This window comes from Sorex araneus, chromosome 1 (genome assembly GCF_027595985.1).
Source record: "Sorex araneus isolate mSorAra2 chromosome 1, mSorAra2.pri, whole genome shotgun sequence".
Classification (NCBI taxonomy): Eukaryota; Metazoa; Chordata; class Mammalia; order Eulipotyphla; family Soricidae; genus Sorex; species Sorex araneus.
The window spans coordinates 346,809,109-346,836,210 of NC_073302.1; the positions used below are offsets into that span (position 1 = coordinate 346,809,109).

Below are 27,102 nucleotides of genomic sequence, written 5' to 3' on the forward strand. Positions count from 1 at the left end.
GACTATTGTGGTGCGGGGGATTGAGCCGGGGTAGGCCACATCCAAGGCAAGCAGCCTTCCAGCAGTACTACCTCTCCAGCATCATGTGGTCATGGCTTTTTTATTAAATAAATATGTAAGCAATTGGTTTTTGTTGTGCAGAAGTTTTGGAATATTTGCAGTGAACTATGTTTTGTATTTATGGTATCTTGGTATATATGCTTAAAAAGAATTCACTGTGATTATATTTGCATATGTTTGTATATTATTAGAATTATTAAAATAACAATATTTCTTTTGAGTCTTTTTATGTAGAAGGGAATTTACTTTTTCCAGTTCCACGATTACTGAATATTTTGGTTTTGCTTTAGTTATTTCAATGGTATTTGTAATATCTGTAGTATTATGTATCTATAGCTTTTTTGAACCGGGCTACAGCTGGCAGCCTTCAGGGCCTCCTCCAGTTCCATGCTCAGGGGCTACTTCTCTTGGTGCTCAGGGAAACAAGATCATAGACTGTGATCATAGGCAGGCCTCCTGTCTTCAAAACAAGCATATGCTCTGGCTATCTCCCTGGGCTGTGTACTATATTTTTGTGTCTGCTTGGGTTGATTTCTGGGCTTTTTATTTTGCTCAGTGATTTTTCTTTCTACAGCCCTTTTTTAGTGGTAATGCCATCCTTCTAAAAAGCATGTAGCACAGCAGATAGTCCAGAAGGTGAGGTCCGTGCCCGGCGTGCAGTCAACCTGGGTTTGATCCCTCCCTGATACTGCATCTGGACCCCTGGGTACCACTAGGAGTGAGCCCTGAGCACAGAACCAGGAGTAAGCCCTGAGCATAGTTGGGTGTGGCCCAAAAACAAACCAACAAAAATTAATAGAACTGTAATGTATGGGGCTAGATAGATAATGCGGCGAGTAGGGCATGGCCTTGCAGACCCAGGTTTGATCCCTGGCACCCCAAAATGCCCTGAGCACCACCAGGAGTGATCCCGAAGTACAGAGTCAGGAGCAAGCCCTGAGCACTGCCAAGTGTGGCCCAAAGAGCAAAACCTTCTACTTTTTTTTTAAAGCAAAGTATTTAATACCTGAAGGTTTGGGATATTTGAGAGGAAAGGCATTTTTTTTTAATACTTTACAGACTATGGGCCCGAGAGCCAGAGCAGGAGGCGGCACTTGCCTTAATGCAGCTGTGACAGTCGTGACCCTGATGTGACTCCTGAGCATCACATACAGTCTCTTGAGCACTGCAAAGGGTCACTTCTGAACACAAAGCCATGAATAGCCCTAACCTCTGCTAGGTATTGTCCACCTCCCAAAATTACAGAATTTTATAGCTATTCATGTTCTGTCTTTGTATATTTTTAAGGCTACAAATAGATTTTCTAAAGTTCAGAACTACAACTTCAGGCTATCCTGTTCATCTGGGACAGGGACATTGTCTTATGTCTTTCTTTTTGTCTGAAAGAGAGTTAGGGGCCCAGGAAGATAGTTCAAAGGGCTGGAGTACATGCTTTGCACATAGAAAGCTGAGGTTTGAGCCCCAGGACCGCATGGTTCCAGAACCACAAGAGTGCTCCCAAAGCAGTGAGCCTGAGGACTGCTGGGCACACCTCCAAAACATAAAAATAAGTAGCACTGCCATCCCATTGTTCATCGATTTGCACAAGCAGGCACCAGTAACATCTCCATTGTGAGACTTCTTGTTAACTGTTTTTGGCATATCGAATATGCCACAGGTAGCTTGCCAGGCTCTGCTGGGCGGGCGGGATACTAAAAATATGTAATGATGAAAATACTAAAATAAGTAGGTTTTTAGGGCCAAAGCAATAGTACAGCCATCAGTAGTACATGACCAACCCAAGTTTGATCCTGACACCCGTTTGGTTTCTTGACACTGCCAGGATTGACCCCTGAACCCAGAGCGAGGATTAAGCCCTGAGCATCACCAGGTCTGGGAACCCTTGCCCCAAAAGAAAGTAGTATGAAATATTTTTTGTGAAAAATATGAGAGTTTCGGGACTGGAGCAATAGCACAGCGGGTAGGGTGTTTGCCTTGCACGCGGCCGACCCGGGTTCAAATCCCAGCATCCCATATGGTCCCCCGAGCACAGCCAGGAGTAATTCCTGAGTACATGAGCCAGGAGTAATCCCTGTGCATCGCTGGATGTGACCCAAAAAAACAAAACAAAAAAAAATTACAAGAGTTTCAAAGTGTTATGAATTTTGGAACTTTGCATTGCTTTTTGTTTTTAGGTTCTCTTTGGAAAAGTGAAAAAAATTCAGCCATCACTGGATAAAAGCAAAGTCTGTTTGGATCCTTCTCCTAACTTTGATTGCCATATGTCAAGAAATGCACCTTCTCTGAGAGATACCATCGAACTGCAAGCCCACGGTTCTGCAGTATGTAAACATCTTAGTTCTTTTCATTAATCAGAAGTTATGTACTTCCCATACAAGATTTTTAAAAGAATTAAAATATGAAATATTGAATGAAAGTTTATAATTCAAGTAAATATGACCTTAAATAATGATTGCTATTTTAATATTTTTCTATGGAAATGTTGCAAAGAAATTTCCAAATTTACATTTAACTTGATTCAAAATACCACTGTTGCTTTTAATTAGATTTTCCACAGATTAATTCCTAACTTACCAGCTTATTTTTTGAACAGAATGAAACAATATTACCTATCTGTTGTTCTTTGCAGAAAGAAAAAAAGCTTATTTTTTAGTCACTAGGTGGTAATTATCTGTTGCATGCCATTCAGACATTTAGTATATTGCTATAAAAGATTAGATTGTATATAATAAAATATTTTCATATATGATTCTTCTCTAACATAATTTTCCATATTTAAATACATTAAAGTATTATCTTATAATTAACTTCTACCAAATAAAATACATTTAGTATTTTTCATTTATCAGTTGAGCTTCTAATGAAAAAATAGTTTTAATCTAAAAATATGAGTCTGATTCTGTTGATTGATATTGGTTGCCTATCAGGGAAAAAATACGTGGTGGAGAAAAACTTCTATATATTTTGGTTGTGGTGTGATTCAATCACCACCAACACACACACACATACACACACAAATATCTTCAAAAATACTGGATTGTGGTGGGATGTATAGTTCAGTGATAGAGTGCATGTCTTGGATGTGGAAGATTGGGTTCAATTTTTAAACCTCCAAATAAATACATAAAAAAGATGCACATAAATACATATAAATAAAATACATTTAAAAACCAGCAGAAATACTCAAGTCCTGAGGCTGAAGTAGGCAGGTCGAGAAGGGTGTTTGGGAGCTGCTATCTTCATCATGCCACTCTGTGCGTCGTCCTCTGGTTTGGGGGCACCCCCGTGGTGTTTAGTCTTGGCTCTGCACTCAGGGATCACTTTCGGCAGTGCTCAGGGGATTGTATGTGGTGCCAGGGATCAAATTTGGGCCGACTGCATGCAGGACCAGTGCCCTGCCTGCTGTACTGGACCCCTGTGCTGCTTCTCAATGAAACCTTAAACTCTAGCCTGCTGATACTAATCAGTATGTTTTCTTTTTTTTTGGGGGGGGGGGGTCACACCCGGCATGCACAGGGGTTACTCCTGGCTCTGCAATCAGGAATTACCCCTGGCGGTGCTCAGGGGACCATTTGGGATGCTGGGAATTGAACCCTGGTCGGCCGCGCGTGCAAGGCAAACGCCCTACCGGCTGTGCTATCGCTCCAGCCCCAGTGTTTTCTTTACCCTCCAGGTGTATGTCTATGAATACAGCATTCTTTCAAGGCCAGTTGATAAACCCAGACAGTGTCTGCCCTATGCAGTAGTAACCGTGAAATTTATTGGTCAAAAAGACAATGGACACCTCATGACATCTTTGAGATTCCTCTCAACGGGATTTCCTAAGAGGGCAGGTAAGATACATTTATTTTTCTACTTTAATCGCATTTTACGCATATTGCAACTTATGGGTATTTTTTTTAAATATTATAAGTCTGTGGGCCCGGGGAATAGTTCCCAATGTGTTTTTGACAATGCCAGGTGCCTGTGGTTAAGCACAGCACCCCATGGTCTCTTAGCACCACTAGGTGTGGTCCCAAAACTAAAATATAAGAAAATAACTTTCTATGGAAAATCATTATTTGCCTATTTGAGTTTTATACATCTAGAATCGTGTGTTTTTCTCATTTTAATATATAACTATAGCTTCATTTTCATTCTTATATATGTATACATAATATTCCTTTTTCAGCTATGCAATTACATCAATTTACATAATAACATCCTTCCCAACATAGTACTTTTTTTAAGTTTCTGGATTAGAGATAGTTTAAAACAGATAATGAACCCATTTCTACTTCAGCCTGTCCATAGTCTTTTTGTTTGGTTAGTTTCGGTTTGGGGGTCATACCTGGCAGTGCTCAGGGATTACTCCTGGCTCTGCACTCAGGGATTACTCCAGGCAGTGCTCAAATATGAGATGCTGGGGATTGAACTCCGGTCTGCCATATGCAAGGCAAGCACCTTACCTACTATTCTGGTCCATGGTCTTACAGCTTATTTCTTTAGGTAAAGGGTGACAGACTTTGGAGAATATCTATATTATGTTCAAAGCCAAAGCCATGTGTGTTAATTACTAGCATGCTTATCTCCCTGTATATTTATTCAGAGCTATTGAGACTTCTTCCACAAATGACCCCGTTTTGCCCAAGAAGTTTTTTAATGATACCAGATAGATCTGTATATAAAAGAGGTATACAAATAAAACATTTACTGATAACATATTATAAAGAATTTTTTTTTTTTTGCTTTTTGGGTTACACCTGGCAATGCACAGGGGTTACTCCTGCTCTGCACTCAGGAATCACTCCTGGTGATGCTCAGGGGACCATATCGGATGCTGGGAATCGAACCCGGGTCGGCCGCATGCAAGGCAAACGTCCTACCCGCTGTGCTATTGCTCCAGCCCCTAAAGAAATTATTTTTTAAACAAAAATTTTACAGTTACACAACATCATATAAGGTTATTACCCATAGTTTAAGAAGCTAAACTCTCATATCCTCTACAATAGCTGTTATTATTAGGTGACTATTTAAATGAAAATTAATAAAGAGAGCCACCCCCCTCATATTGTTATCAAATGTTAATATGTACTTATCAGTTTATAAAACTTAAATAATCAAATTTATTTTTGCATGTTGGTTTGTGAAAATTTGTGTTTTTTTGGAGGGTGGATAGGGTGCACACCAGAACTTCCACTGATTGTGTCGGAAAGTGAGCCTGGGACCCTGTTCATGCTCAGCTTTTGCTCCAGTCTTTTGAGCCCTAACCTTGCCCCTGTATAATCTACCTTTGTCTTTTTGGTAGCTGCAAAATATTCTGTCTCTGTAGTATTTGTTATAGCACATGCATAGCACTTTTACTGTTGTTATTATTATTGGTATTCCATATTTATTTTCCAATCCAGGGTTTATAGGAAGTTAGAATTTTAGCTTCTGGCTTTCTTGGATTATTTACTGTTCTAAAAATTCTTATACAGATGACTTTGGTGTTTGTATCGATATAACTGAATAATGTGTATAAAGGACTGTTGCATGTAGATGATTATATATTACATTTTGATAGTAGTTCTCATGGACATTTGAAAAAATGCTTACATTTGCAGAATACTGTGCATGCTTCAAGCCATGTGCATTGAAGCTAATCTAAAATAATATCTAAATCTAAAAATCCAAAAATAATTTGGATGAAAAAATAATAAGTATGACTCTTACTGTAAATAGGAATCTTAACATTGAACATTATGTTTGTTGACTTTATTTAATCTATTATTTTCTTATTCATTTACTTTGCCCACTTTTATAATGTTGATTTTTATTAGTCTCTTAAGTATGTGTATATACTCCTTATGTATTCAAAAATAGATACAGGGGCTGGAGTGATAGCACAGCGGGTAGGGCATTTGCCTTGCACTCGGCTGACCCAGGTTCGATTTCCAGCATCCCATATGGTCCCCTGAGCACCACGAGGGGTAATTCCTGAGTGCAGAGCCAGGAGTGACCCCTGTGCATCTCCAGGTATGACCCAAAAAGCAAAAAAAAAAAAAAAAAATAGATACAATTCTGTTCTGTCTCAGTTATAATATGCTTTTCACCATTTTATCCTTCTGAGTTTGTTTACTGTGTGTTTTGAACTATCAAAGTGATTAAAATGATCTGGAACAAAGAGATAGACGAGCAGGTAGGGCACTTGCCTTGCATGCAGCCACCTGAGGTTCAATCCTCAGCATCCCACATTGTCCCCAACATCACCAGGCGTGATCCCTGAGTAGTGCTTGAGCATTGCCAGGTGTGGCCCAAAATCAGACAAACAAAAAATTAATCTTCTATTTTCTGCCATGCCTAAAAAATACATTTTTACCCAAGATCACAAAGTTACCTCTCCATTTTTTTTCCATTCTCTTTTTTTGTTTGTTTTGTTTCATACTCTTGGCCCTACGTTCAGGATCATTTCCAGTGGTCTCGGGGAGCCATATGGAGTGCCAGGATCAAACAGTGCCCTATCCTCTGTACTATCACTCTAGCCCCTCTTCTAATATTTTTACAGTTTTCTTTTATTGAAGTAACTTTCATTTTATTTTGGTATAAAGAAGTGTATGCACACCCACCTTTCCTTTCCTTTGGTCACCTCTAGTTCCTACTCCTCAGAACTGCATCCTAGGCTCAGGGATGTACCTCAGTAGCACTGCACTGGCCTGTGTATGTGGGGCCCTGGGTTCTGTGCCTGGCATTTTTATTTACATAAATCTTTATTTGCATTCATATGTCCACTGTTGCATATAATAAGTACAATGTGTGCTGCTTATAGTTTAGAAATATTTCATTGTAGCCATCTTTTCATGAAGTGTGAAAAAGAACTTCAAGGTGCTTCCCAGTATCTGATATGGCATTATATGTGCCATAAATCTTATAATTTCTTCATTAATTTCTGTTTTAACAGAGCCATTTTATATGATATTAATACACTATGAAAGATGCATTTGTATAAATTCATTACATGATGCTTACTAAACCTTCGTATCAGGGGCAGGATAGATAGTACAGGTGAATGGGATGCTTACCTTGCATGCTGCTGACTTGGATTTGATCCCTGGTATTCCATATGGTCCCCCAAGCCAGGAATAATTCCAATTGCAGAGCCAGAAGTAAGCCCTGGACACTGCCAGGTATGCCCCTCCAAATAAATACTATATAAATTTACATAAATCAAAAATTTACATAAATCACATAAATTTTATATGTAATATATAAATTTTATACAAATGCAAATTTATATAAATTATTTAAAGCATTTTTTATTTTCAATGTTTTTATTTGCAGTATTCTTTGTAGGAATACTTTTTTCACTATGGAGGAGGTGCAGTGGTTCTTGCCGTCTCTTGGAATGGGACTCAGGAGAGGGTGGGCACACTCCAGCTCTCCCTGTGCCCAGCAGAGTCATTCCTAGTGCTGCTTGGGGGCTTCATGCAGGTCCAGGGACTGACTCAGGGTCAGCACAAGTTGCACACTAACCCTATTTATTTTTGTTTTTTTCTCCCCCAATCCTCAACCCTATTACCTTTGCCTTTGCGTTTCTGTTCTCCATGGAGGAAGGCAAGGAAGGAGGGGGGAACAGGTGACAATCAATAAGAGACAGTTTTACCTAACAATATATAAATTGTTATTAAATATCAGAATGCAGCAACTTATTTTAATTGATTCCTGATCTATGAACAGCATAGTTATCCCTCATTTTTTTCTTAGTGCTTATCAAAATTCAAAAAACAAGGTTTTATTGATATTTAAATTATTATTATGGATTTGGGAGACTTGGGCCATACCCAGTGGTGCTCAGGGCTTACTCTCTTCTTAGAAATCATCCCTAGCTCCTGGCTCTGCACTCAGGAGTCATTCCTGGTGGTGCTCAGGGGAACTGTGGGGTGCGGAGGATCAAACCCAGGTTGGTATCATGCAAGGAAAATGCTCCAACCCTTTAAGAAGATTTTTTAAATCATCATTAAATTATTGGGCTTTCAGTTTGAATCAGTCCTGGCAGTTTATTTATATTAATAAAATTGTAGAGGAACAGTGATAATACAATGGGTAAAGAACTTGCCTTGCATGTGGCCAACACAGGTTTGATTCCCAGCATCCTATATGGTCCCCCAAGCCCACCAGGAGTGCTCCCAGAGCACCGCACCAGGAATCAGCCTTACACTGCCAGGTGTGGCCCCAAAACCAAACAAACCAAAAAAATCCTTTAGAAACTTTTTTCATCTTTTCTTATTTTCATTTTGTTTCTACAGAAAGAACGTCTTCTTTGAACAACTGTACAGTGGCCAAAAGAATTGGAAAAGGAAAAGATGCTACCGTCATCTTCGAGCATTTCCGGAAACCTGTCCATGCATTTGCTCAGGAAAACTGTTCCTGCAGTACACCCAGCTCTGAAATAAATCCTTCCAACTCCAATATTCCTAATTCCTTTGGAAACACCCAAAATAGAAACAGTTCTGTACTTGACACACATAATGGACGGATGGAATACAAATTAACAGACTGTAACGACACTTCTCAAGTACATACATATGATTCAGGAACTTCAGTTATTTCCAGTGATAATAAAGAAAGTGTTAATGGTGACTTCTTAAGTTTGACACATCTTAGAAATATTTTAAGGGGTCTTTCTACTGTCATACCTCTTCAGAGCAGTGTTGGTTCAAGTACAGTTACTACTTCAAAACTCATCAAAGACCCCAGGCTGATGAGGAGAGAGGAAAACCTGGGAAAACATAATGTTACAAATAGAAATGAAACTTTGCCATTTGAGAAGAGTTCCAACCTTGATAATTCGAAAATAAGTCTAGCATCCGTGCCATCTGATTCTGCCTCCTCAGCTGAGACCATGCCTAGTAATCATGATGTTTTTACTAATTGTTTGGATACCCCTTGCTTCAGATTTTCTTTTGACGCTTTGCAGTCGCAGGCTCAGGACATGTACTCTAAGAACCAGGATTCCACAGCTTTCAGTAAAATGACCATGACCTGTCAAGACAAAAATTCCTTTCCAATATGTTTGTCAAACATCTCTTCAGAAGTTGAAGACCAGAACCACAATAAGGAAAAAGCCCAGCGATCCCAGCAGAGAAGCAGCATTCCGTTCTTTGAAGAAGATAGTGACCCATGTAACGAATCAGTGAATACTTTTACACAAGGGAATGAGGATCCCATCTCTCAGGGATCACAGTTTCCTCATTTACAGACTGATCAGCAAGCATCTACAGTTTCTGCACTCCAAATGAAAGAAAGCACATGTGAGTACATGCAGAATAGTGGAGAGGTGAGGAACTTCATTAGCCCAGAAGATAATTTCAACCATGAAGAAAAACAAAATTTATGGAAAACGAAAATCAGTCCAGCAGATAATTACATTTTATTGCACCAAGGAAGTAAAGAAAATATGAGTCTTGATTCTTTGGGGGAAATTTGTGATCATGTATTAACTACTCAAAACTTGGAAATACCAAAATCATCTACATCTACTACAATGGATAATTATGAGGTAAATCATCTAGCATTGGAATTTCAAAATAATCTTTCTCCTGGAGTGGAGAGCATTTCACAAAAGGACCTTCATCACTCTTCATTATGTGAAGATGGCATTCATACAAGTTCTGCCATTTCTCAAAAACTAATGGAACTGAAATTGGGAAAACCAAATCAAAATTATGTTAGTATTATGAGTGATGCTCTTCAGGAAGCAAAAGACATTTACCAGGCCAACAAATTACCATTTGATAAATTTATTTCACTTCATGATGTTAAAAGAGCTCATGACAATTTGGATTATAACATAGCTAAAGAACATCTATGGATCCATAGGAAAAATGAAAACAAATCAGCCTCACTGGAGAATATCCAAAGGAGCTTCCAAGAGATTCCTCAACTGGACAGTAAAGATCAAGATCATACTCTCTTGTCTCATGCACAGTTGAGCAATAACATACACATGAATATTGATTTCAAAGAACAAAGAGATAAAGAAAAGCAAAATGAGGCTAAGACAGAAGAGGAAGCTTTGCCTTCAGAATACAACCGAGAGTGTGTATATGTAGCTGAGAAGCAGGGTTTTCTTACAAATACTAATTCCATCAACAGCAAAGATAAAAAGAGGGAGGATAAGAATTATAGCCATATAGAAACTCTGAATTCTGAAGAACCTTCTGCTACATTTAATTTGACATGGAAAAAAAAAGTATCAACAGAAATTACAGCTAGAGGGAGTGAACATATCATCTCTGCCATAAAGCAAAAAGATACTCAGAATGCTGAAAGGAATGCAGGACTTTTGTCTTCCATGTTGCCCAAAATCACTGGTTCTGTGGGACGTGTAGCCTCCAGTGCAGCAGTGCCCTGCACTGACACTACACTGCCAGCATCACGCACAAATCCCGAAGATCACGAAGGACACAAATTAAAAGCTTCTGGGAGTCCTGATTTGGATTTGTTCATAAAGCATAAGGCTTCTGATTTTAAACTGGATGTAGATAAAAATAAATTACAGAATGCACTTTGTCAGTCCATAAGTGACAGCGACCTAGTTTTTGACAATTTTGAACTGGAAAACGAGATTGAACTGGGATTAGAACAGTGTGATGATGAACTTCTTTTTCAACAAGATATTCCTAGCCATGGAAATGTGCCATGTGAAGACTTCAGGGCCTCATATAAGATTCTGAAGTCTCGTATTGATTGGAAATGCCTATTAGGAAGCAAAACTGAAGAGAGAGAGGTCTTGCAAAACTTCCCAAGAGAAGAGAACAGTGATCATTTTTACTGTGAGCAAAGTGATTGCTTTGATTCTTCTCCACAAAAAAATCAAGAAGAGACCTGCAACCCAATTTTACTTCCAGATTTGCAAGTTAAAATTGCTAATGTATTTTTGCCAGGATTTGGCCCTACTTTCAAGCCCCTTACTTTGAACGATAATTTTTGCAGATATGTAAGTGGAGCCATAAAACCAAAAATAAATGAGGAGGACAGGAAAGTTCTGGAACTTGACATTTATTCACCATTTTCTGGAGGAAATTCAGGTAATACATGTGAACAGGAATGCAGTAACATAAGATACGCATCTGAGCTAGTGAATAAATCTGAAATCTCACATTCTTTTGACTTTAATCATAAAACACATATGAATCACATGTCTGAACACCAAAATAATGTGCCTTGGGTCACTGAAGCTTCTGCTATCACAGCAATAAGTAACGAAGGCACGTGTTCCTCTACAAGGCCAAAAACTGACCATACTAGAAATAGAAAGGACTCAGATTCAGGACTTAGCAAAAGAAAGCTACATATATCTTCAGAGGACCAGAACATAACAGAAAAAGATCTGAGACATGAAATCTGTGGAAAGAGGAGGAAGCTAAATAGTCGCAATTCATTTGATTGTTTTTCGTCATTATCCCAAGGACGAATCAAAACCTTTTCACAGTCTGAAAAGCACATTAGGAGTGTCTTAGATATTCTAAATAGTGAAGTATCTTTATGCAAAAGCAAACGTCTTTCCAGAAAACTGGACAGGGCAGTTGTTCATCTCAAAAAAGCTCATAGAAGAGTTTATACATCTCTGCAGCTTATAGCTAAAGTGGGAGAAGCAAGAAAGAGCCCGTTGCCCAAATCATATGCAATAATATGTAATAACTTCTGGGAAAGCTGTGACCTTCTGGGTTATAATCCTATGTCTGAAAGACGATATTATTCCACTAAGCATTTTTTGTCGAAAAGAAAATTTGACAAACCAGGAGAGAGCAAAGCTTTAGGATTTGAAAATTATAAGTCATTAACTCATGTTTCAAAGAACAAGTCTTCCCAAACAAGGGAAGAGAGAATTAGGAAGTGCCTTTCTGGGAACACTGTGACCAGCAGCATCTCCAGAAATCATACCACTATTCATGTGAGAGGATTTTGTGATCAGGAGTATCCTGAATCACAGTTAACCGTATGTTCCACATCCCAGACTACAGCTCAGTCATCTTATAACTGTTGCAATCTGAGAACTTTAAGATCATCAGCATTTCAGTCCATTCCTGAAAAAAATGAGTCTTTGTTTTCTTCAGTCTGCCCAGATGAGAACCTAACTGAAAAAGGAAATCCACCTGATACTAAGTTCCTATCTAACTTTAGTAAAAATGAACACCTTAAGAACCATTTAGCACATGATCCTAAGGATGTAACCAAAGAAAACAGTTCTAAGGCAAGTGAAGTAATAAATAACTCAGAATCTTTAAGTTGCATGAAGGCAAGAACCATGTGTTTTAGCACAGACAAAGATTTTGATGCAATTCGCATAGCTCACACAAAGCTGAAAACCGATATGTTTATTTCAGTTTTAAAATCAAATATGGAGCACTTTTTAAATGTTGATATGTGCAAATCAGATAACCGTATTTTGACTGATTTTCAGAGAAATCTGAAAGTAAATTTTCCTATCAAAAAGTGTTCACATCCTGTTGAGAGCTCCAAACCAAACATCACTACAGGAAATTTTCTTATGGACACATTAAGTCTGACTCTGATGACAAGCAAAAAGCATAACAATATTCCTCAGTTGTTAACTCCTGCAGCTGTGACAGATAGTGATATAAAATCTTTGCAAACTTATTTGGATAAACAAGGGATTTTTGCAATTGATTCTTTTGCAGCATCCACCACTGTACCATCCTGTCAGCGAGGAGATGATAAAAAGGAGCTTCTGAAAACAAAACTCTCCCCCTTAAGTAATTGCATCTGTTTAGATTACAACAAAACAAATGTTACTGAGAATTCCAAGTTGGAGTGCCCCTTGGTAACTAAAGAAAGTAAAAGTTGTGGGGAAAATATAATTTCCAATGATAGATCCCTGTTCTTAAAAAATAATATAAAGGATCATGTTTCTAAAAACTCTATTGCAAAGGAAGACACTCAGGACATAAAAATGTGCAAATTTAAGCAAACAGAAGAAGCAAAAGACTCAGTTCACAAAAAAAGCATGGTGGGTCAAATCTCACCTGCTCAAATTGAGAACAAAGATCAAAAGAGAAACATCCTAGAAGAATTTTCCTCCACAAAAGAAAAAATAACTAAAAATAGCTTGATTGATTTTTCTCTGAGTACTAAAAAAATTTCTGATGCAGTCTCTTTGAATGGCACAGTTTCTAATCAGCTTAACCAAAGAGACAAAGTTGAGGAAATTAAAGTTAGCAATAACTCTAAGTCTGAATCTTCGCTGAATTCAGAAACAGCCTCCAATTCCAAACCAGATATTAAGGGACTGAATCATATGGCTGATTACCGTGCTGCCTCAGAAACCTCCAAAGTCACTGTTCCTCAGAAGAAAAATGTATCACACGTGAATGAATTAAAAGAAAAGCAGCCCTCAGCTGATTGCGCAACACTTATCAGTAATCTAACTCAAATTTTAAGGAGGGCAGATGAAGCGTCATCTTTGCAGATTCTACAGGAACAAACCAAGATTTGTCAAAACATTCTCCCTCCCTTTGTCGAAGCTTTTGAACGAGTGCAGGAATGTTCACTTGGGCAAGTACTGATTTCCAGAGAACTATTAGAACAAAAGCAGTGGAATAATTGCAAGCACAAATTGAAGCCATGTGCTGTTGACTCCTTGACAGAACTCCAAATGATGATGGAGACTATTCAATTCATTGAAAACAAAAAGAGGCTCTTACAAGGTGAACCAACATTCCGAAGTTTGCTTTGGTATGATGAGACATTGTACAGTGAGCTACTTGGCAGACCACGTGGATTTCAACAACAATCAAACTTCTATCCTGCTTTTCAAGGGAGGTTAAAATACAATGCATTCTGTGAGCTGCAAAACTACCATAACCAATTACTTGACTTGTTTGAAGAAACCAAAAGAGAAAACAAATCATACTACACACTATTAAAATACAAACGGCAGATTGATGAGTGTGAAGCAATAATGAAACATTGCTCTGATTGCTTTGACTTTTGTCTTTCTGTGCCATTTACCTGTTGCGTTAACTTTGGAGATGATTTAGGGGACTTAGAAACCTTACGAAAGAGTACCTTAAAGGTGATAAGTAGTTATAGAGAGGACTCTCCTAAAAATGATGCCTATCCAGAAAAACAAGACCATCTGTGGATTATCATAGAAATGGTCTCCTCAAAAATAAATTTTATTAAGAGCAATGAGGCAGAAGGCATTAAAGTATCTCTCTATGGTATGGAACATATCTTTTTTGATGCTGCAAAAAGCCTTGTTTGGAAGGAGAAGAAGAAAATTTTTAGCAAAATATATTCAGGAAAGAAAAAGAAGGAAATGCTACTTAAAATGAATCAAAATTCTTTTTCTAAATTGCAGAAGCTATATGATACACTGTCTAAAGATTTAAACAATGAGCAAATTTCCAATGGCCTTAAGAATACTCTGATTACTTCCAGAAAGCCAAATAATCTAATAAATGAAGCAGCAGTTAGTGCAGAAAATTATACACTTAACAGTTCTGTGCTTTCACACCTGGATATCTGTCATATTAGTGAAATAATTGACCAGGCTGAATTTGCAGACTTTAAAAAAATACAGGAACTTACTTTGAGATGTACTGAACAGTTAGACATTTTAAAGAAATATTTTCAGATGCAGCAAGAAGATAGCATAGATGATGTTTTTATCACCGAAGAAAATGTTCTAGATATGCTGAAAAATCAGAAACATGGAGCTGTCATTTTAAAACCTGAAGCTGTTGAAACTTACATTGAAATTGTTATGCTCTCAGAAACAGTTCACTTCCTTAAGAACTCAATGGCAAAGAAACAAGACAAACAGAGGTTTCGTGGTATGCTCTGGTTTGATTTGTCACTTGTTCCTGAGCTGATTGTCTGCCAAGAAAAAATGACAACTTTTTCATTTCTTAAAGAAAATGCAACAGAATGTCTTGAGAAAGTGATCGAGACAACTATTTCTGCACTTAATAAAGAACTGGATATTATTCTCAACTATAACAATGCTGTTAATTCCTCATACGCTCTTCGTTTGTACTCAAGAGAACTTGAAGAACTTGAAGAAATAAAAAAACTTCTAAAGAAGTCTCTGTATTCGGTTCCCACGTACATTAACTTTGTGCCGTATATTGCATCCATAAATTATGGGAGCACAATGACTGAGTTAGAATATAACTACAATCAGTTTTCTACACTGCTTAAAAATGTAAGGACTGCCCATAGGAAAGACTTGGGTAAAATGGCCCATATAACAAAGGTTATGAAAACTATTGAACATATGAAAATCATATGTGCTAAAAATGATACACTAACCATTTCTTTTATCCTATGCCAAATGATTCGTAACAGAAGAAAGACAATGCAACATACGAGAAAAGAAAAACCGTGCATTCCTATAAAACTTGGTAAGAATATTGACAAACCTAGCACTTGTATGATGGTTCCCTCTATTTCAGAATGCATTGTAAAAAACATTCCAAATTCTTCTAAAAAACGACCTCTCCCTGCCGACAAATGTGAAGACTCTTGGGAACCAGAGAGAAATGCTGCTGGTTCCAGTTTCAAAAAACAAAAGGTAACAAATGTTTTTTAAAAAAACTTTCTTTTTGAGTACAAATCTTTTTAAGTAAGCATGTAATTTGCAGACTTAACAAAAATTGATAATGCTTTCGTTATAATTGTGAGTCCAAGGAGATAAACCCAAATACTGGAGTGCACTTTGAATGAGGAGGCCTAGTTTTAGCCCAGCACCACATGAGAAATACCAAGAGTGACCCACAGCTAGGTGTGACTCCAAAACTAAAAGAAATATAAGTATATACTTAACCTTAAAAGTGAACTTAGGGGGGCTGAAGTGATAGTCCAACAGGTAGGGCGTTTGCCTTGCATGCGGCTGACCCAGCTTCGATTCCCAGCATCCCATGTGGTCCCCCGAGCACCTCCAGGAGTAATTCCTGAGTGCATGAGCCAGGAGTAACCCCTGTGTATCACCAGGTGTGACCCAAAAATAAAAAAAGTGTACTTAGTAGCACATTTTGGATTAAACAGTTAATATCAAATTCCCCAAATGCTTCTATGTGATACCTTACAGATACTTGTTTTTAAATTTTATAAAGTGTGACTTAGAATATTACATGTTACCACTTTTTACAAGAAAATCCAGTGGAATGAATGTGAGTAAGGGAGTATTGTACTTAGTAGCTTCTATGTAACAGAGCTCTATCCAATATAGTGAATATTAAAAGGTGGTTAGTGGAGTGTCTGTTCTTAACCATGATCATTCACATAGAGAAATAAGGCAGACACTTGCAGTTTTGTGCTGTAATGAATGGAACCCATGAGAAGTCCATGCTCTACCACTCAATGCATCCCTAACCCAGGACAGGTGTTTTTAAAGAGATGACCATGAGCCAGTAAAAACAAACTCAGTCATTCTTAAAACCAAGTGGTGAGAGGATGAGGTGTGGTGTGTGGTGCGGTGCAGTGATGAGTGACTCCAACATTAATGCCAAACACTGTCGTGAAGCTTGGTGCCTCAATAAAAAAAAAAAGATGAAAATGAAGGAGTTAAAAGAAGTCCTACAGAAGCACATCTTATTTAATGGTTTTTATATAGCAGTTGTAGTGTAATTTTAACCTTTCGTTCGTTTTGAAATCCTTATCATACAAGCATGTTTGTTCTATCTTTTAACTATGGAAACAAGTGTGGGAAGGTTAAATAACTTTTCTTAAGGCCACAGGGTAAACGAGAGCCTGCAGGTAGAGCCAGGTGGCAGAGCCCTGGGACCTGCTTAACGATCACCTTCACAGAAGCACAGTCTTCTCTCAAGGACTGTGCATGAATCTGGGTTTTTAGTGTGGGAGCAAATAGAAATGTGTGTACACAATGAGAAGGATTCTTTGTCATCTCATTTGAATTATAGTTAACTTAGTTCTAGAGATGAGGAATCTGAGCAAGCAATTTATAACATTTCCGAACACAACAAATTACAAGTCATGGACATCCATCGAAAGTAAAATGAGGGCCAGGGAGATTGCAGAGCAGGTGAGCCACTTGCTTTGTACGTGGCTGTCCTGGGTTCAATCCCCGGTATCCCATATAGTTCTCTGAGCACCCCAGGAGTGACCCTGAGTACCATTGGGTATGGCCCAGAAAACAAACATAAACAGAGTAAAATGAAGTGATGCTTTAGTGGTGCTGTTTGTATTCAGAAGGGAAAGCAGAAAAAGAAAACGAAAACAAAGATTGTTGTTAAAGATTTATGTATTAATTTCATAGAACCAGACTGAAGGGGAAAGTGAAAAAGCACAGTGTGCAGAGTACTCTGAGTGAAACTGCAGTGCCTACTTCCATCTCAAACACTACTTGAGAAATGAGTTCAAAGTTAAGTCAGGAACAGAAACTTTAACTTAGTGCAGTAAGTTCAGGGGTGGAAGAACACTGTGGAAGAACACAGCATGCCCTCCTTCGTGGAGAGCACCATGCTGAGTGAAATAAATCAGAAGGCGAAGGATAGACGTGGAATGACTGCACTCATTTGTGGGATATAAAATAACATGAGACCAACATCCAAGGACAGTAGACAATGGTCCACAGTTGGAAGCCTGCATCAAGGGTGAGGGGAGAGGGCAGCTGGGATAGAGAAGGGACCATTATGACAAGGAGACAGTGATGGTTTGAAGGGTTGGTTGTGGGTGGGAGATGTGTGCTGAAAGTGGATAAAGATGATGGCCTCTCAGTATATGTACTTCAGACCATAATGGGAGTGGGGACAGTGGCGGGGGGACACGGGGGATATTGGTGGGAAATGTACCCTGGTGGAGGGTTCAGTGTTGGAACATTGTATGACTGAAACCCAATCATGAAACCTTTGTAACTCTACCTCACAGTGATTCAATAAAAATAATGTCCTTCCAGGGGTATGACTCAATTAGAAGAACATGTGCTTGTATGTGTGCAAGAACTAGTTTCAGTTCCTGACACCACGTGACCCTTAGCAGTGCTCCTGCCAAAAAAAGGGGGGCAAATTAACAGAATGTCTAAAATATTGGCCTAACAAGTTTGAATTTTGTTTAGTGCTTATTGAAAGGTTAGTGTCCAATGAAAAAAATTTTTCTCAGTTATTGGAAGCATGGAGATTTTAAGTATGGTTAGATGTAGTCATTCAAGTTGTAGAAAAAGAGGAGGTGGAAATCCCACATTTGATGGTCACTGCATATAATGATGCTTAATGACTGGATTACTGAAAAGGGTACAAAAATAGTAGTCATCTAAAGGTACTCCAAGATTGGTTATGAAATATCAGGATAAAAACAATGTCAATTTTGGTCTTTTGTTTTTTCATTAATATGGCAAATTTGATACTTATTGGATTTTCCATAAATTGCTTTTTTAAGGGAACTATTAATGGTTTCTTAAGGGAATCATTAATATATTTTTAAACAGTACACATTAGATAACATTGGAACAAAAAATTGCAAATATCTGATATTAAAATAAAAAATATTTCCATCATTGTTTAAACCACTATCCTGTTTTCCTTTATCTTGCAAACATAGATTGACATGGAAGACATTCCAAAAATCAGCAGAGAAAAGACAACACTCGAACTTCCAAGGTAGGAGTTCCCACTGGTTCCCTCTGAAGAGAACTAAACAAAAAAATGAACACATACTAAGAAGCAAGAGTATTTTTTTTATTCTTCAATTGTTGAATTGTGCATGAAATATGAATAAGAGTAAACTAGGGAAAAAGAAAAGAAAATTATGCAACTTATTAAATGAGGCTTAAGGAATTTGAACTTCATTCCCTAAAGTATTCAAGACTTATGTCCTGTGAAGTCTATTTTTTCAGTGAATTTGAGTATACTCATAGTTGCACTTAGAAGAGTATTTTATGGAAAAAGTGAAATTCCTATTTAACAAGCGTTTTTTTATGAATTGATAGAAGCCCTTGAGAGGTTTGCTTGAAGGATGTAGAAGGGGGTCAGAGAGATCTGTACAATGTTAATTGTCTTGGAAACACCAGTCCTGGTTCGAATTCCACTTATGGCCTCCCAAGCACCACCAGAGGTCATTCCTGAGCACAGAACCAGGAGTGGCCCCTGGGCACTGCAGGCTATGCACCCACCCCCCAAACAACCCCCCCACAAGGATATAAAAGAATAAGCCGAGTGATTAGATTGACATTTTTTCATTTGTGAATTTCAAAAACCAGCCATATTTCAAAATTGGTTTAAGATCTATAAATTGCCAGCAGTTACTACTGATTTGGAACTTTGTCACAGACACATATACATGTGTATATCGGTGTCTTGCAAAAAGCCAGAACCACAAAACAGCAAAATGGTCTCAAAAAAAAAAAAAAAGACATTCTTTTAGCTGGATTATTTATGTGAAAAACTCACAAATTTAGGTATGATGTTTTGCTGACACAAAGTGGCATCACCAGATTTGTTGACATTTCATTCAAGTCAGGAAGATTATGAAGACACTAGTTCATTTTTTTTTTCACTATTTGGGTTACACATGTCGATGCACAGGGGTTACTCCTGGCTCTGCACTCAGGAATCACCCCTGGCAGTGCTCAGGGGACCATATGGCATGCTGGGAATTGAACCCAGGTGGGCCACATGCAAGGCAAATGCCCTACCTGCTGTGCTATTACTCCAGCCCCAATCTTTTTTTTCTTTTTATGAAGTAGAATAAAAAAGGACAAGAATTCCCCAGGGACTGGAGCAATGCTACAGCAGGTAGGGTCCTTGTCAACCTGAGTTCCATCCCTGGCATCCCAGGTCGTCCCCCACTCACGACCAGGAGTGATCCCTGAGTGCAAAGCCAGGAGTAACCCCTGAGCATTGCTGGATATGGTCCAAAAAACAAAACAAAATAAGATAAACATTCCGGAGTCCCTCCTCCCTCCTTTTTCTCTCTCCCTCCCTCCCTTTTCTCTCTCCCTTCCTCCCTCCTTCCTTCCTTCCTTCCTTCCTTCCTTCCTTCCTTCCTTCCTTCCTTCCTTCCTTTCCTCCTTCCTTCACTCCTACCCTCCCTCCTTTCTTTCTTCCTTCCTTCCTTCCTTCCTTCCTTCACTCCTACCCTCCCTCCTTTCTTCCTTCCTTCCTTTCCTCCTTCCTTCACTCCTACCCTCCCTCCCTCCTTCCTTCCTTCCTTCCTTCCTTCCTTCCTTCCTTCCTTCCTTCCTTCCTTCCTTCCTTCCTTTCCTCCTTCCTTCACTCCTACCCTCCCTCCTACCCTTCTTCCTTCCTTCCTTCCTTCCTTCCTTCCTTCCTTCCTTCCTTCCTTCCTTCCTTCCTCCCTTCCTTCCTCCCTCCTCTCCCTCCCTCCCTCCCTTCCTTCTTTCCTTCCTTCAAAAAAAAAAAAGAAGATAAACATTCCAAATCATTTCTTTCTTATTTGGCATTGCTTTTTTAATGAATTTCCCCCCCCTTTTTGCATGAAACTAGAGACTGAACTCAGGGCTCTGTGCCTTTGAGGCATATGTTCTGCAGCTGGACCACATTGTTAGCATCCCTTGCCTCTAAGGACCACATCGTTAGCATCCCTTGCCTCTAAGGACCACATTGTTAGCATCCCTTGCCTGTAAGGGGCATGTCTAGAGAGGAACCCGCCAGGTCGGGGCCAGAGACTCAGCCTACACGCAATGAATGTGCTCAGCGCATTGGTCCATTCCTCTGGCTCTAAATGCACTTGTGAGGAGGGGGTTGCACACCCAACTGTGCTCAGGTCTTCCGACTCTGTGCTGAGTCACTTCTAACCATGCCCAGGGGACCCTGTGGGGTGCCAGGGATCGAACTCAGGTCAGCTGAATTCAAGGCGGGCGCCCTATCTGCTGTACTATCTCTCTAGTCGTCAAATGCAATGTTTTATCTACTAAATCTGTAGAATACTTTTTTCTGGAATATGTGTCTTGAAAAGGTATATAGTGGCATAAAAATGAGTCATCTGTTTTATAACATAAGCCAGGGAACCAGGAACCAGGGAAATAAATCAAAGGCCTCATACACATCCTTTGTATGCTGAATGCCCAAATTCAATCCAAAATCCTGTCAGGAGCGACCCCTGAACATGGGTCATTCAGGAATATCCCAGAGCACCACCAATGTGGCTCAAAAAGTTCTGTAATTGGGTCTGGAACAACAGCACAGCGGGTAGGGCGTTTGCCTTGCACGCAGACTGACCCGGGTTCAATTCCCAGCATCCCATATGGTCCCCTGAGCACCTCTAGGAGTGATTCCTGAGTAATTGAGCCAGGAGTAACCCCTGTGCATCGCTGGGTGTGACCCAAAAAAACAAAAAAAAATTTCTCTAATTACCTTAGTTTTGGGCAGTCATAGCTGGCATTTGCTACTTAAAGAACTAAACTGTATCCTTAGCCAAAAAATTAATATTAATATGATTCATAGTGTGCCATCTTCATTGAATGATGTCCTCTAAGAGTGCATAATCGCCTGTACAGACAGCTGTCAGGTGTGAAGGCTGAGCCATTACCAAAAAAGAAAATGGGATAGTCAAAATTGTACTTTCTAAATACTATCCAAGTATGATCTGAGTTTGGATCATGACGTAGGTTACCCTGTAAGTGCTTTAGATGGAAGTTGGATCCAGTAAAATATCAGACTTTTTGAGGTCTGATTCCCCACTCTTTTTTTAATTTGAGTATTTTTTATTTGGAACAACCCCCAGTGTTTCTCAGGGGCTATTCACATCTCAGCATTCAGGGTTGTTCCTGTGGTGCCCAGGGAACCACGGTGCATGAGAAGTATGATGTACTCGGCACTGAGTGTGAGCTCTGCCCATTTTTGAGGTTGGACAGAAAAAATATTTTATTTTTTGATAATAGAATATCAAATTTGAGAAGAATAGGGGTGGGACACAGATTTCTAAGTAGAAAAGTGTGTCAATGGTTGGAGATAAATGATACTAAATAATTAAATCCTGTTAGTTTCCTCCATCAGGAAATGTCCAAAGTCTAATATTAAGACATCAGAAACATTTTTGAAATGTGTATATATTTTCCTTTATCAGGAAAAGGGACTAGATTCAAACCAAGGGAGTGAATTGAGAAAAATGTCTTTTGTTTATGTACTGTCAATAGAAAGGAAATTATATCCATGTTAAGAACTCTGTCCTGGGGCCAGCAAGATGAAGTACTCGCCTTACCCACTGCTGACCTAGGTTTGATTCCCAGAACCCCTGTGGTTTACAGATTCCCGCTAGTAGTGATCCCTGAGCACAGAGCCAAGATGAGGCTCTGAGCCAGGCTGGATGTGGCTCAAACCCTTCCCCGCCCAAAAGAACTCTCTTCTGCATACAGATTTCAGATGTGATACTAACATTTCATGACTGTATGTGTGTTTGTTATGCTTAGTAGGGCTGTAAGATCTCACCCCAGAAACAAGAATGAAGCCGGACCAAGCTCATCCAACAATCTGCGAAGAGATCTCATGTCACCCAAAGATGCTGAGACGCAGAGATCCCTGCCTAACTCACATTCACACATAGAAAGTGTAAGAGACAGTTGCCCGCCAAAGTCAGGGGACAACACAAACCTCACTAATGCTTCAGTTGGTGCTTCAGGAGGTTTGACTGGACAAGAGGGAGATCACATGAAGAAAACAGATGTGAATCTTGGGGCTGCTGGAATAGAAATTGCTAAGAAAGATCATGCCGCTTTCATAGTTTGTGACCAAAAGTGTGTAGATGGCACATTTCCTAAAGATCACGAGACAACTTCACGGAAAATTTCACAGAATTCTCCGGGTTCCGCAGAGAAACCCTCCCCTTCTGACACACAACCAGGAGCTGGCTCTCCACGTGTGCCTGCCCCATCAGTTCTCTCGAAGCCTGTTTTCCGTTTCGTGAGGGATCTCCATCCCAATTTTGAAATGGATGATGCTGTCTGTGAACTTCCAGATAGTGAAACAGTGGATTCATCTGCTAAAAACTCATCATGCACCCATTCTCCAGAGACTGTCTCTATCCAGAGCACAAATCCTGCTCTGCAGATAAACGAGACACAACAGAGAGAAACGGAACCAAAGGAGAAATACCCGGCAGATACATCGAATCCCCATGCTCAACCTCTCATAGCATCTGGGGGCAGGACACTGAATGGGAATCAAAATTCAGAACTTTCCAGGCCAGGGGCTAATGACAATTCCAAAGTCCTGACTCTGGATTCCCCCACACCTTGGAATGGCCCTCCACAGTCCTCACGTCCCCCCGCATATCATTCTTCTGAAAGCTCATTTGCAGGTTCCTACCCTTACTACACTTGGTGTGTTTATCATTACAGCAGCATCAGTGGCCATTCTGTTACCCACACCTACCAGGGGGTCGCATCCTATGATGTCCAGCCGTCTCCGGCGGTGCTGGACACTGTTGTGGGCATCCAGAGCACACGTGCTGACCTTTCGTATTCTCAGTACTTCACTTACATTCCCGGGGAGCCTCACGCAAATGACTTTGTGCCAGTGACTGGATATTTTCGATCACAGATGCCTGTTTACCATTTCCAGCAGCCAGCTCTCACACAGTATCATTTCCATCAGCCATTACAACAAGCTTCCTATTCCTACCTGCCTAATTCAGGGGCGCTTCCGGAAGTTCCTAGGGCTTATGGTGAGTGTCACAGCTTTCATGTTCACTTGGTTGAGTGTTTTCTTTGTACATTTATGAAAGTAGATTTGTAAGTGATGGTCCACGGAGGTTATTTTTGTTTATAGATGTGTATAATTAAGTATCAGGCAGAATTGAATCATGTTGTCAGGCACACCTCTAGTTATCAAAAAAAAATTTTTAATGGTAATGTTAAATCATAATGTATTTTAATAAAACCCAACCTAAGGAATGGTTGACTAAATTTTTAAACTATAACAAAGCCATTCCTTATGATACAGCCATTTTAAAGCATTTATACGAGCTCTTAGTAATAGTTTCTAAAACTGTATAGTTTGGGCCTGGAGCAGTACAGCAGGTAGGGCACTTGGATTGCCTGTGGCCAGCCCAGGTTCAGTCTTGGGCACCCTGTATGGTAAGTATAGCCATCAGTTAGCACTGAACACTGCTGGGTGTGGCCCCCCCAAAAAATTGTCATAAGTTTACCTATGCCAAAATTTTAAAAGCATACAAGTACTGAAATGAAATCCTTTAGAGAAATAATAGAGCTGTCAGGCACTTGCCTTGCATGTGGCCCACCCAGGTTCATTTCCCACCACCATACATGGTCCCCCTGGAGTGATTCCTGAGCACAGAACCAGGACTCAGTCCTGAGCACTGCCAGGTGTGCCCCCCCGGAGGAGGGGGAGAATGGGAGGAAATACATAAATGTTTAGAAGATGCCCTTGAGTGAAAATTATTTTAGATTCTAAAGTTTTCCTGATAATTTATACATTTTTTACTAAATGGAGAGGGGGGAAAGGGTAAAATGTTAGATGGACAAAATAACTTCATTTAGTAAAACCACCTTTTTCTTCGGACAGGGCTTCCCAGCCCTGTTCAGAGACTTGGGGACCACTCCCAGTGATACTCGGCCCACACGGATGGGCTGTGGGCCTACAGGTGTGGGCTAGACCCTTTTCCGTTCTCCTAGCTCTCAGAGAGAGTGCAGGGGTTAGGACTTTTCTAAAAACAGAATTTGAAGAAAAACTTCAAAGGAGGGAAAAGAGAAGAGTAAGGGTGGGTTGGAGCAAATGACTCTTTTCTTCATTTTGATTCCTTTGATGCTCTGCTATTTCTTCTGTAAAACTCCAGTAATAAAAGCACACCAAGGAGAGTAAATGTATCACAGCCATGAATTTAAGAAGATATTTTAGCCAGGAGTGATATCTGAGCATAGATCGAGGAGTAAGCCCTGAGTACACTGGTATTTTCCAAACCATCCCCCTGGGAAAAAAAAACTTTTCCCTCAATAGAAAATGATTTTTTTTTTGCATAGGGAATATTGCTTAGAAACCACCTGTTTTGCTTTGTTTTGTTTTGGGGCTGTACTACTTAGTGGTGCTTAGATTTTACTCCTGGCTCTGCACTCAGGGATCACGCCTGGCGGAGCCCTCTGGGCCATGTGGGATGCTGGGGATTGAAACCAGGTCAGCTGCTTGCAAGGCAAATGCCCTCCTCACTCCCCATGTATTATTGCTCAACATACCCAAGGCTGTTGTCTAACCATGGGATGCTTCCTACACTTATCCATTCTTCTCAAAATCTTTTCCGACTTTGGTCACATATATACAGACTCTTATAATGTGAACTTGCCAGTGTTTTATAGAATAACTGAATTTATGATGCTCTAAAAGGATAGCTCTGAGTCAATTATTTTTATTTTTACCTCCTTGGTTATGTTAAGCAGAAAAAAAAATCGTCTTGTTTTTATAGTCCCCCGAAGTAACTCAATTAGGAGGTAATAACCCCCTCCTGCGTGGCTGTGTTCATGAATATAGCAAGATGGGGAACTGTGGGGTCGCAAAGGAGCCTCCTAAAGATGTTGATCACTTGGCTCAGGGTGCTTGTATTCGGCTATTCCACAAATGGGACTAAGGGCTTAGTGCACCCTCGTGCCACTCAGATAAAAGATGCACTTTGCATCTTTTATTCTATTTACTTCTCACAAGATTCCCGGGAGAGGTGAGACTGTTTGTTCTTTACAGATTGAGAAAAAAAGAAAACAATTCTTTGAGAGCTTAAAATAACTTCTATAATGCCACAAACTTAGTGAAATGCAGATATGCAATTCAAACTGCTCTCCTAGGATCCAACACAGTGCAGTCTTTACTGTATACCATGAGTCTGCATAATTCACTTATGTCACTTATTTATGATTTTTTTTTCTTTCAGCTCCGTGGCAACAAGAGTCCTTTCGGCCAGGACATTGACAATTTTCTCCTGTCTTCTGAATAAAGGAAATTTAACAAATGCTTCCAAGTATTTTTTACTTCACTTTAAATTTTAAGACCATGTAAATGTAGGAAATACAAACATGCATGCCTTTACAGTGTTTAAAAGCAACAGTGTGTTGGAGAGGATGTGGGGGGAAAGGGACCCTTCTACACTGCTGGTGGGAATGCCGACTAGTTCAGCCCTTTTGGAAAACAATATGGATGATTCTCAAAAACCTAGAGGTTGAGCTCCCATTTGACCCAGCAATACCACTACTGGGAATATATCCCAGAGAAGCAAAAAAGTATAGTCGAAATGACATCTGTACTTATATGTTCATCGCAGCACTGTTTACAATAGCCAGAATCTGGAAAAAACCCAAGTGCCCTAGAACAGATGACTGGTTGAAGAAACTTTGGTACATCTATACAATGGAATACTATGCAGCTGTTAGAAAAGAGGTCATGAAGTTTGCATATAAGTGGATCAGCATGGAAAATATCATGTTAAGTGAAATGAGTCAGAAAGAGAGAGGCATAGAAAGATAGCACTCATCTGTGGAATATAGAATAATAGACTAGGAAACTAACACCCAAGAATAGTAGAAATAAGTACCAGGGGGTTGACTCCATGGCTTCGAGGCTGGTCTCTCATTCTGGGCAACTCAGAGAATGGAACACCAAGTAAAATGTGGTCGGAGGTCATGCAGGGGAAGGGTGATGCGTGCCTGTAGGCTAGAGACTGAACACAATGGCCACTCAACACCTTTATTGCAAACCACAACACCTAATCAGAGAACAAAAGGGAATACCCTGCCATAGTGGCAGTGTGGGGTGGGGGGAGATGGGACTGGGAAGGGTGGGAGGGATGCTGGGTTTACTGGTGGTAGAGAATGGGCACTGGTGAAGGGATGGGCTCTCGAAATCTGTATGGGGGAAACATGAGCACAAAAATGTATAAATCTGTAACTGCACCCTCACGGTGACTCACTAATTAAAGATAAATAAAATGTAAAAAAATAAATAAAAAATGAACCCTGTGTAAATTCAGGTACTAGAGTTAAAACTGGAAAATAAAAAAATTAAATAAAAGCAACAGTGTATCATCTGATGCAATAAATAGGACATCAATTTTGACATCAAAATACCATCATTATATCATGGG

General features: G+C 39.6%; 1 protein-coding gene across 1 annotated transcript in view; it reads left to right on the top strand.

Annotated features, from left to right (window-relative positions):
* Window positions 1–26,019, top strand: part of TEX15 (testis expressed 15, meiosis and synapsis associated) — a 72,248-nt gene extending 46,229 nt beyond the window's left edge. Inside the window, exons 5-10 of the mRNA XM_055144168.1 lie at window positions 2,235–2,381; window positions 3,734–3,893; window positions 8,325–15,619; window positions 18,604–18,662; window positions 22,436–23,685; window positions 25,897–26,019. Of these exons, the coding sequence (XP_055000143.1) occupies window positions 2,235–2,381; window positions 3,734–3,893; window positions 8,325–15,619; window positions 18,604–18,662; window positions 22,436–23,685; window positions 25,897–25,934 (8,949 nt within the window). The 3' untranslated portion in view covers window positions 25,935–26,019. The remainder of the gene's footprint in view (window positions 1–2,234; window positions 2,382–3,733; window positions 3,894–8,324; window positions 15,620–18,603; window positions 18,663–22,435; window positions 23,686–25,896) is intronic.
* Window positions 26,020–27,102: the final 1,083 nt, after the last annotated feature.